This window comes from Monodelphis domestica, chromosome 6, assembly GCF_027887165.1.
Source record: "Monodelphis domestica isolate mMonDom1 chromosome 6, mMonDom1.pri, whole genome shotgun sequence".
Taxonomy (NCBI): domain Eukaryota; kingdom Metazoa; phylum Chordata; class Mammalia; order Didelphimorphia; family Didelphidae; genus Monodelphis; species Monodelphis domestica.
The window spans coordinates 59,572,768-59,584,776 of NC_077232.1; the positions used below are offsets into that span (position 1 = coordinate 59,572,768).

The window sequence follows — 12,009 nt, forward strand, 5'->3', positions numbered from 1 at the left end:
GGTTGGGTATGACTATGCTTCCAGATTCTCAGGTATAAAATCTTGGGTTTTTCCTTGGCCCTTCCCAAAACTCCCATTAAAGAGGCAGGGAAATAGCTCTTAGATAGAGGGATTAGTAATAGAATAGGAAACCTGGCTCTTGCCAATTAGAATTAATCTATTAAGGCAAAGTAGAGTGCATGGCATTTAGAGTCAGATGGGACCTTTAAGACTACTTTGTCTAGCTTCTCTGTGGTACAGGGTAGGAAACTGAGACTAGAGGTATGAGATGACTTACCAAAGTCATGCAGGTAGTCAATGGCAAAGTTAGCATAGCCCCATCTGCAAGGTGGCAGATGAGAGTTGTGGTGTTCCTAAATGGGAGGAATTTAGGGCTCACAAGAGGCTGGAGTGGGGGAGGGGAAGAAGTGGATCTGTCCCATACCACCTTTGGAAAGGAACGGACACTTCAGAAAATGGGTATTTTTGCCTTCCTTTCTAGCCCCAGAATTTAGCACAGTGCCTAGAAAGCAGTAGAAAGCTTGATGACCAGTGCCTAACTGACGGACAAACCTTCCAAAAGCCTGATATCCTCAGAGCTCCTTTTAGAGCACTGGAGAGGTCTGGACCCATAGCAGATGCTGCTGATAAAGATTTACTGATTGACTGGTTGATTTCTTGAGAGGAATTTAGTGGCTACTATTTTCCATCTTGGGACCCACCCTTAAGTCGACACTACTCAAGAGACTGCCCATACTCTTGAAGAGCCTGTGCCCCAATAGCCCAGCCAAATGCCTTGAATTGTGGGAGTTTGTGAGGATTTCCAGGACCCAGGAACACACCTACCTGCCCTGGGATCTGACACGGGATAAACAATGAAGTAACTTTTGTTCACTTATCATCAAAAGCCTGCCCATTTTTCTAGGGAGCCCATGAATAATACATTAGAAAAATGGGAATTCCATCTATTAGCCTGGGAATGGGTTCCTTTTAGCTCCAATTATTCTGAGCTAGGTAGCATTAGCTACCAACTTAAAAAAACACATTCATCTATACCACATATCCAAATACATATAGAGCACATATGTGTGCTTCAAATGAACATATTGCACACATATATACTCTATCCTCCACATGTCCTTACCAGCAAACTCCCCACATTTACAGGCTACACATGCATGTACATAGACACCACCCCTACAAATATCTACCCACCTAGAGGCAGACACATTCACCCACTATACATATGTCATATGCACACAGATAAACATAGCACCCATACCCTTTTGAGACTTCTTTCTAGGGCTCTCCTCTGTTACTCAGAATCTAGACCATGTAGAGATAGCATTTCACCTTCCTTACCTGAACCACCACAACTTGGATAGAAACATGGTCTGGGAGTCGTATTGGAGCTCGAAAATACTGGGATAAAGCCACCAAAAGATGCAGGATTGCCACAAGGCTCTTGGCATGGACAGCTGAAATGAGAGATAATTAAAAACATCATTGTCTATTCTTGGAATCCCAAACTCCTGTGAAATTGGAAAAGTCTTCAGAGGTCATCCAGTCTAACCAGTTCCTGAAAAAGAATCCTCTCTACAGGCTGAGAAGGGACCATAAAGCTTCTGCTTACAGTCCTCTAAGCTGAACTTTTCAGATAGACCTGATTTTTCTCAAGTATTGTTGCTCCGTCATTTCAAATGTATCTGACTCACCATGATTCCATTTGACATTTATTATTAAAGCTACTGGAGTGATTTGCCATTTTCTTCTGCAGCTCATTTTACAGATGAGAAAACTGAGGCAAACAGGGTTAAGTGACTTGCCTAGTAGGGAAACACAGCTAGTAAGTGTCTGAAGCTGGATTTGATGACTCTAGGCCTAACTTCTTATTCACTATACCACCTGGTCGTAATATCTCTTTAAAGTATAGTTGAAATGTTTTTCAATTTAGGAAACATTTTTAAGCACAAGATACCATGCTTGGGCTTGCAGATAAATAGATAAAATCAAAGAGCTTACAATCTAATTAATAAGATAGAATCAGTTTGTCAGTCAGTAAGCATTTATGAAGTGTCCAGAATACAAAAATAGGCAAAAAATATATTCTCTCAAGGAACTTACAATATATTCTCTCAAGGAGCTTACAATTTAATAGAGGAGTCAAAAAATGAACACGTATCTACAAATGTATATATTCAGGATAGATGGGAAATGCTTAATAGAAGAAAGTAGTAGAATTAAGAGGGGTTGAGAAAGACTTTCTGTAGAGTGTCTTATTCAGAAGAATCCTATCAAGTATAACAGAAACCAGACCAAGATGAATGTAGGACTCACTGGTACATCCCTGCTTGGAAGTCTCAGGCACTGAGATTCAGAGAATAATCTGACTAGGGAGATAACACTAGGAGGTGAGAGAGAGAATTAAAGAAAGACTTTGCAAGAGACTAACTGCAAGAGTTTGCAAAGAGGGTCTTGCTGCAAGCCACAGAACTTTATAAGATTGTATTCAAGAGCCTGGGGAAGAGTTAAAACTGGGCACAGGGAGACAGCTGGAAGCTGATTGTTCCTTTCCTTCAGGGAGATTGGAGAGGTTACTTCCTGTGGCTTGGTCTGTCTGAGTCAAGTAGGAGTTTGCCTACCTGTTCCCTGGGAGCCAAAGGTATCCTCCTTTCCTGCTAAGAGTTCAAAGCTATCATCTTTGATGAACTATAAACTTGTCTACCATTAATTTGGAGGACCAGTTAGGTAAATCAGATAGATTATTTAGTTTGGGGTTTATAGATAGAGAATATAGTGAAAGGCAGACAGAAGACCTTTGAAGACAGCCTCTTGAGAGGTCCTTAGAAAGGAGGGTGGAGCATCCAGAATTTAAAGCTTAGTGACTCCTTGTTCTTGGTCCTCCCTTCCTCTTTTACTCAAATATTAATAAACCTAATTTACCTTTGGTCCACAAGTCAGGTAGTGTTTTGGCTTACAAGCTGCTTATTGGGTCTATCCTCTGAGTGGTGTATCCAAACTTGATACAGCACTTATACAATCCTTTCCATACATATTACCCAGCTATTTCAGAGGTTGCCTTTCCAAACTACCCCAGAGCTCCTATCTCTGAGGGTTTGGCTTCTTTCAAAACTGGCCAAGGTTTATCCTTCCAATAGGACTCTGGAATACTTGGAAGTATTGCAATATCTTTTTGAAAGGATGTCTTGGACCTATGTAGGAGATGACTGGTATGGATACTACTACTATACCTTAGGGAGAGGCTGGTGCCTCAAACCTTTGTATCATTACTTTATAGGGTTGCTGACAAGAGAGATCAGAGAAGGAATTCAAAGCTTTTTAGGGGTCAAGATGGGAAGACCTATCATTCAAGGCACATTTCAAGTACTTCATGAAGACTACCCTAATCCCCCAGACTGGAAGTGATCTCTCCTCTCTCTCTCTCTCTCTCTCTCTCTCTCTCTCTCTCTCTCTCTCTCTCTCTCTCTGGCCATCTCGTGGCCAACTTTCTAAAGATCTTTTATCTGTGAGTTTTTAGGCCGGTCCTCAGGTGACAAAAACCCAGTATCTTAGCAGAATTAAACCTGAACTTTTTTAGCTTGATATGGCTTGCCTTAGCTTGTGTTTTCAAGAATCCATAGTCACTTCCATACCATGATGAAGCATTGAAGGAAGACATGAATACAAGTACAAGCATACTTGCCAGAGATAAACATCAAGAGTTGCTCAACATCTTTCATTAAAGAGTCTTGGCTTTGGAGGCCAAGGATCTGATTTTGAATCCTGAGCCTATCATTTAATATCCACATGTCCTCAGGCAAATCACTTAAACTCTCAGTCTCCTTATCTATAAAATGAGGGGATATGACTAAATTGTCTCCTAGGAGTCTTCTTATCTAGGAGTTGCCTATAGTCTGTCTATATTTTAAATGATAATTGTTCTGTTTGATGTATTAAAACAAAAACTAAATTTTTATCTATGTGATAACTGTGTTTTATTTAATTTAGGAAAATGTCTTTGTTCTTGATTCCTATGAATTATAACTCAGGGATGTTAACATTTACAAATGTAGGATCAATTTCTTTCTCTATGGATTGGCTGGTGCTCTCTCTCTCTCTCTCTCTCTCTCTCTCTCTCTCTCTCTCTCTCTCTCTCCAGAGATGCTTAAAATTTGAATAAAATTAATACATTTGTCTCAGGCAGACTTGTGGCTAAAACATAAAGTACTAACTTTGTCTTCCACAAATGGAACCACAGGTTCAACCCCTGTCCATTATCACTAACCATTCTTGCCTCCAGACACAGAGGTATGCTTATGTTACTGATAATAAAATCTACCTTCAAACTACCAAACATAGTTCTAGATTGTGGGAACATAAGGAAAATCAAATTAGTCCCTAACTTTAAGAAGTTTACATTCTAACCATGGAGGGAACAGCACAAATAGAGATAGATACACACGGAGGCAAGGTTGAATGGGACAAACTAGCAGCTGGCAGGACCAGGAGAGACTTTATAGAGAGAGGTGCTTTAACTCGGTACTGAAAGGGACCAGGGACTCTAAGAGGGGGAGATGAGGAGGAAGTGATTTCCAGGTATGGGAAACATCTTGAAAAAGCACAGAGATAAAAGATGGAGAGTCATCAAGAAGGCTGGAACTTAGACCGCACAGAGAATAATGTATAGGAAAACTGAAAGATAGATTGGGGCCATTCTGTAAAGAGTTAAATACCAGATTACTTTATGTTTGCTGCCAGGAGTAATAGGAAGCCACTGGAAATTATAAAATGTGTTTGTATGGGGGAAGTGGGGTGGGGAGGGCATAGAGAAGACTGTGCTTTAGGAAACACTTTGGCGGCTGTCCAGGAGATGGATTGGAACTGGAAGACAATTGAGATACAGAGGCCAATTAAGAGACCATTGCAATAGTCCAGGTGAGAGGTGAAAAATCTGAGATGGTGATTATATATATTATATATATTAGATTATAGATTAGATATACATTAGATTATAGATTAGAAAGCTAAGTACCTCTTTACCTCTTTCCTACCTTTCCTTCTCTTTGCTACTCTATTATTTTGATTTAATAAAATCATTAAGCTACTATCAGCCTCATAATTTTAATTATTATAATAGAGAGCGAGGCCTGGGGACTTGGAGGTCCTGGGTTCAAATCTGGACTCAGATACTTTTTTAGATGTATGACCCTGGACAAGTCACTTAATCCCAATTGCCTAGCCTTTACTTCTCTCCTGCCTTAGAACTGATATTTAATATTGATTCTAAGACAGAAAGTCAGAGTTTAAAGCAAGATTTTAAAAAAAGAAGTCCTTATTATCCTCATTTTACAGATAAGAAAATAAGTTGAGAGTGAAGTGACTTGCCTAAAGTCATGTAGCATTTAAAGTATATGTGGTGGAATGTAATGGAGTTTACTACTAGTGGTAATACTCACACTGAGAAAAAGAACTATGGTAGTGGAAATGAAAAAGAAAAACTTATGACATCACTTATCATGTGTAATTATGGGTATGTGATTTGGGGTTTAGACTTTAAAAGATTCTTCTATGGTAAAAATAAATAATATGGAAATAGGTATCAAGTGATAACATTTGTACAACCCAGTGGAATTACTTGTTGGCTCTGGGATGGGGGAGGGGAGAGAGGAGGGAAAGAAAATGAATCATGAAAACATGGAAAAATATTTTTAAAAAATGAAATAAAAATTTTAAGTGAAAAAATTCTATGTGGTAGGATTTGAATTTAAGGTCTTTCTGACTCAATTCCAGTGCCCTCTCTACTATACCATCTAGCCACTTATATAACAACCACAAAATGGTGGAATTCATATGACTTTGAAAATTATTAGACTTTTACTAATGTTTGTTAAATGACTAGATGCCTGGCTGGATAGAGGAATGAGGCAAGGTTCCATCCTGCCAGGGCTGTTTTCATTCTCAGATGAAGAGAGTAGAAGAGCCCATATTCTTACTTTTAAACCAAAGGAGATCTCCAAATCTCCAAACTCCTACCTTGGTCTTTCAAGCAGTACCTTTCTAAAACCACCCAGGCCCTGAACCCTCCCTCATCTTGATTCTTTGCTAATTTATGGAGATATCAAAGCAAGATTTTTTTTGTATTCTTGCCATGAACTTTATCTATTTTTCAGTGTCACTCTGTCTGCTGTATGATAAATGGGTCTACTCTGGCTGAAGCTTTGAGTAATAGCTAACAAAAGAGAATGACTCAAACATTCCTCATGAACGTACTCGAGTTTGGTATTATCTCAGCTTTTCAAAGAAGGTTTTGTACTGGCTCTGATCACTTACTTAACACGACCTAAAATATATCAAATGAACTGCCACTGAAAGCCTTAAAATGAAGAATAAATCACTGACCCTTCTAAGTATCTCGTTTGTCAGCTCTAGTTTCTCGTTTTCAAAGACGAATACAGTCAGTCAGATCTGAAGTCTCACTAACATTTGGTAGTCCCAATGCCAGGCTTATTTCTTCCTTAATAGGAAATTTAATAACATCTTCTCAAACCAGCAGGCCCATTTCTGTGGTGGGATGCTAGAGAAGGGTGCTATGGAGGTTTGCCCAGCAGCACTACCTCTGGGGACAGCGCCTTGGGGCTTCTCTAACTGACAACCATTTATACCTGCAAAGCTGAGGAGCTCCAGGAGTGCAAGCATCTGGATCACCAAATAGGCTACAACTAACCTTATTGCTGTCCTATAATTTGATTCAATTCAACAAGTATTTGTTAAGCTCCTACCCTGTGAACCAGAATTCAAGTTATGCCTCACACCCTCGCTAGCTGTGTAACTCTTGGTATGTCGCTTAAACTCTGCTTGTTTTTTTGCAGTTTTCTCAACTGCAAAATGGGGATAATAATAACACCTGACTCACAGGACTGTTGTATGGACCAAATGAGGTGGCATATGTAAAGTTCTTTGCAAACATTAAGGTGTTATATATAAATGTTAGCTATTATGAATTATTATTAACTATGATTATATGCCAAGCTAACCATCATTGGGAGCTCTTGGCCCTGGGGATCTGAGTGGCTATTTGTTGATGTATTACTATAGAGTGAGGACTCTGTGTATTCCCAAAAAGAAGAAAAAAATTTTAAACCCTTACCTTCCATCTTGTATTGTTCCAAGGCAGCAGAGTGGTAAGGGCTAGGCAATGGGGGTTAAGTAACCCAGGGTTACATAGCTGAGGTCACATTTGAACCCAGAACCTCCCATCTCTGGGTCTGGCTCTCAATCCACTGAGCCACCCAGTTGCCTCCAAGAAATTCTTATTGGATTTAATATTTTTAGGTTACCTCATGTTTGCTTTTGTGTGAACATCTCTCCCTTGTTAAGGACTCAGCTCATAAACCCAGGAAAGCAGAGACCTCTAATAGGGTCCTCTAATAGGGTCTAATAGTGACTGAAGAGTACAAAGGGCTTTTCTGAGTCCATCATGAGCACATGGGTAGATGCTGCTGCTGCTGCTGATGATGATGATTAATAACTAGCACTTATACAGTGCCTTAAGCTTTAAAAGCACTTATTAATATTATTGCATTTGGTCTTCAGAACAACCCTGAGAGGAAGGGGCTAGAGAAGAAGAAATTGAGGTAGACAGATAAAGTGACTTGCCTAGGATCACGCAGCAAGTAAAGATTAGAGGCTGGATTTGAACTCCTGTCTTCCTGACTCCAAATCTAGCACTTTATCCACTGTGCTCTAGATACATAGAAATAACTTGTGCAAAGAAATGGGTATGAAAAGGACACTAAGATATTCTCTTGTTTCTTGCTGTGTCTCCTCTCAAATGAGGTTTCTAGGGGTTTCCTGTTACATAGTGGGAAGATGGTTGATATAATCAAACTCCTCTGGATGGTTCCTTCCCTCTGTTGATAATTTCCAGTTCATCATGTCAGTATCCTATTTGTACACAGCTGTTTACATGTTGTCTCTCCCATTAGCCTCTTTGAAAGCAGGGACTGTGTTTGGGCTCTCTTTGTACCCATTGCTAATCACAGTGCCTGGCATGTAGTATGTATTTAATAAATGCGGCTTGGTGAACAATTATAGCAAAACTAACCAAGATACCTGTTAAAAACTCATAAATGAACAGGGAGCCTCGGATGAAAAAAAGGCTGCTGTTTTCTCCCAAGTAGGAGTCTTGTCAGGTCTGAGTTCCTCATGGAACCTTGAATTAGTAACCAATGCCAGTAAGAAGAATATTCCCAATTTGCTTTTTTCCCCCATCTCGTTTGTTTCTCTTTAAGGCAGGAGTAATTTTGCTTCTAAAACTGCCTTCACTGTTTCATTTCCCTACTGCATGAACTTAAATGACTCCCAGCTGTCTGCCAAATACAGTTCAAACTTTTGTTTGGCTTTCAAGGCTTTGCATGTGCTTATTCTAAAAGTTGTCACAGAATTTCAGAGTAGCAAGGAACCTCAGGAGCCACCTGGGCCAGCCTGAAATGGAGCAGAAATCTCTTCACTGACATTTTAGATGAATATTCATGCCCTCCTTGAAGAATTTCATGGAAGAACATATTATCTCATGAGGAAGTCTATCCTATCCCTTGAACAACATTAATTGCAAAGGAATTCTTTCTTATGTTAAGTCTTTGTGTCAATTTCCACTCATTGATTTTTAGGTCAGCTCCTATGTCCCCCAAACCTGTTTTCTTTAATATTGTCCTTCTTTTAGTTATGAATGTAGTAATTATTAACAAATGGGGCTGCCAGGTGGCTCAGTATATGGAGAGTCAGGGCTAGAGATGGAAATCCTGGGTTCAAATCTGGCTTCAGAAAATTCTCAGCTGTGTGACCCTGGGCAAGTCACTTAACCTCAACTGACTAGCCTTTATTGCTTTTTGGCCTTAGAACTAATACTTATATTGATTCTAATATACAAGGTTTAGCTTTAAAAAATAATTATTGGGGACAGCTAGTGGCTTAGTGTACTGAGAGCCTGACCCAGAGATAGGAGGTCCTGGGTTCAAATCTGTCCTCAGATACTTTCTAGCTCTGTAACCTTGGACAAATCACTTAACCTCAATTGCCCACCTTTCACTACTCTTCTGTTTTGGAACCAATACACAGTATTGATTCTAAAATAGAAGGTAAGGGTTTAAAAAATAAATAATAATAAATAATTATTGACAAGTACTAGTATTGTATTTAGGGTGAATGACAGAAAAATTGTGCAAGAAATTGGGAACTTTCATGTTAGCTCATTGGCTGTTAGGTCACACTGTAACTCATATTGAACTTGCAGGTCATGAATACTCCCAAACGCTTTTCATACACAGTTGTTAGGACATGTTTCTCCAATTTTGTATAGTGCCCAGCACACAGAAACCAATTAATAATGCTAGTTAACTGACTAACAATTATAACAAACTCACCAAAGCAGACAAAAAAAATCTATAACTAGACAGTGAGCTTCTATTGAGAAAATACTTGTAGTTTATTTCTTGAACCCAAGAATAGTCTTTACATTTATCCCTATTATATCTCACCCAATTGAATTCAATGTTCTACTTTGAATGACATTCAACATGTTAGCTAATCTTCCTGGCATTGGGCAGTTTGAAAATATGATAAACACACCACCTATCCCTTAATACAAATAACTTAAAAATGTTAAGCCAAGTACATACCCCTGAATTGCTCCATTTCCCCCCATAATTACACAGACACATCAATGGCTGCTCTGAGTCCAATCATTCAGTGCCTTCCAAATCTACATATAAATCTCATTGTCTTGTCTGGAGCATGTTATCTTTTTCACAATAGCAAAAAAAAAAAAGGTCAAATGCCATGATAAATTACAGAGACACTATAAAGACAGCTAATGTGCAGATAGTATTTTAAGATTTTTAAAGCATTTTCTATGAATTTCCATAGGACCACTTATCAACTCTTTAATGGATTTGTGATCTCATCAATTCTGCTACCCCCTCAAAATGTGCCGATCACAACTCATCCATGCTTTCTCATTCTGTGCTCTTTTTTCCCATATCTTCTTCTATATCCTCCACATACTTCCCTACTTCCTACCCCATGTGCCTGGAGACCTTTTTTCTAATCATTTCAAAGATACCAAAGGAGTATATAGTTTGTCCAGAGGTTATCCTCACTCTCACTACATGACTGGCCCATATTTTCTGGTCACATCGCACCTGGTGATGTTTATATGCCAGTTTTTCTACATAATTCTTTGTTGGTTATATGCTGCAGCCAAATCATATCCGTCATTTACCTCTCCGTTGTCCTTTGGGTAACTTGCCATCTAAATTTTTGAATGTGTGGCAGTCTATTATTAGGATTCATATAACATCATTGGGAGAAGCATGGTGCAAAAAAATGGGCTTTTGCTTCAGGGAGAAAGATGGAGTCACTAGAAGCACTGCAAACTATTCTAAAGGCAATTCAGATGATTGCTCTGCCCCTCTTGCTCAATTCTGCACACACAGTTCCTTCTTCATATGTGGTATCTGTCCATGTCCTGATGGTCTATAAATTTTCTAGCTAGTTATCAGTTCAACATCTGGACAATAGGCTTTCTTCATTTATTTGGTTTTTCCTCTGTGGATAATTTGGCAAAACTGTTTTTAGTGGTTATGGATATTAATGAGAAGATTCTGTAATGATCTAAGACTCGGTGGAATCAGCACAATTCCATCTTCAGATAGAAACATCTGGAGGATCTCACCATCCATATGGAATCCTTCTTTGATATAGATTTCTATGATGGACATCTCCCATGATCATGGTGAGCAGAAATTATAGTTTTATGCCCCCATTATTATGAATCAGTAGCTCACTGAACAAATTTATCTATAGTGTTACATTTTTAATAGAATTTTTGCATGGTTTTTTTTACATATACATATCAAGTGCCCTGTTGGGGGATAGCCTTTCAGGGGTAGTTTGCTCTTGCAAAATGAATCATCAAAAAATAATAAGTACCTTATACCTTCTACCTCTTTCAGAATTTCATGATTTTTAAAATTATGGTCTTCTATAGAGAATTTTTAATAAAAATCTCCTTGATTCCTTCTCCAATATTCATCAATGATACTTTGAGTAAATGGATTGATAGTTATTGATATTTTCTTGATCACCTTTTTTTGTTTTTTTAAATAGAAAGGGCTGTGATATTTTACCCTAGACTATGTGAGATAGTCTTCTCTTTCAGATATCTTGAAAATTGTTCTGTCACCACCCTCAAAATCGAATCATCTACAGCATGGACTTCCTCTATGGATATTGTGGTTCTAGTCCAGTTGTCCACATCTTTGCTTTCTTTGGTGTTATTTCTATTTCTTCATGCAGTGTGTTGATTGGGTGGAGTCCAAATGTAGTGGCCCCACTACTACTGATGGAAAAATATGTTTATTAGAAAAATATTTTAAAATATTTTTTAAAATATTTGTCTTCCACCCTCCTTTATTCGATTAAAAAGGAAATTATTAAGCATCTACTATGTGCTTGGAATACAAAGAAGAAGAAAAGTCAAAGACAAAGAAAATGTCTTCAAAAATTATAATACCTTACTTGGGTCTCTCTTGCCTAGCTTTTGGCAAATTTATTTTTCTTGGTTTTATGAATCAATAACGTTCATAATCTTCCACTAGCCTTCTCTAGAAGGTTTTAAAAACTAGTTTACCTTCCAAACTCATGTTGCTCTTGATTGCTCTGTCTTTATACTTGGCAATGATCAAATAATCACAAACTTAGAACTAGAAAAGACCTTGGAGATCATCCATTCTAACTATATAATACTGCAGATCAGGAAAAGGGAGAAGGTAAAGGAAAGGAGAGGGAAGAGAATAATGAAATTAGCAAAAGGACATTGAGAGAGGTTAAGTGTCACACAGTGGCAGCATAGGGTTTTGAAAGGAGGTTTAACTTCAATCTGGTTATCTAGTCATTGCAACATACTTGATCAAGTGTTTCCTGGCTTAGGGTGCTTCTAGGGTCTTTGATCAACTTGTCATAGCAATTGAT

The 12,009-nt window shown here is 38.4% G+C and overlaps 1 protein-coding gene across 1 annotated transcript in view; it reads right to left on the reverse strand.

Moving 5' to 3' along the window:
• Positions 1–12,009, reverse strand: part of PARVA (parvin alpha) — a 175,370-nt gene that overhangs the window by 40,241 nt on the left and 123,120 nt on the right. The window contains exon 6 of the mRNA XM_001367582.4: positions 1,342–1,457. Coding sequence (XP_001367619.1) covers positions 1,342–1,457 — 116 coding nt within the window. The remainder of the gene's footprint in view (positions 1–1,341; positions 1,458–12,009) is intronic.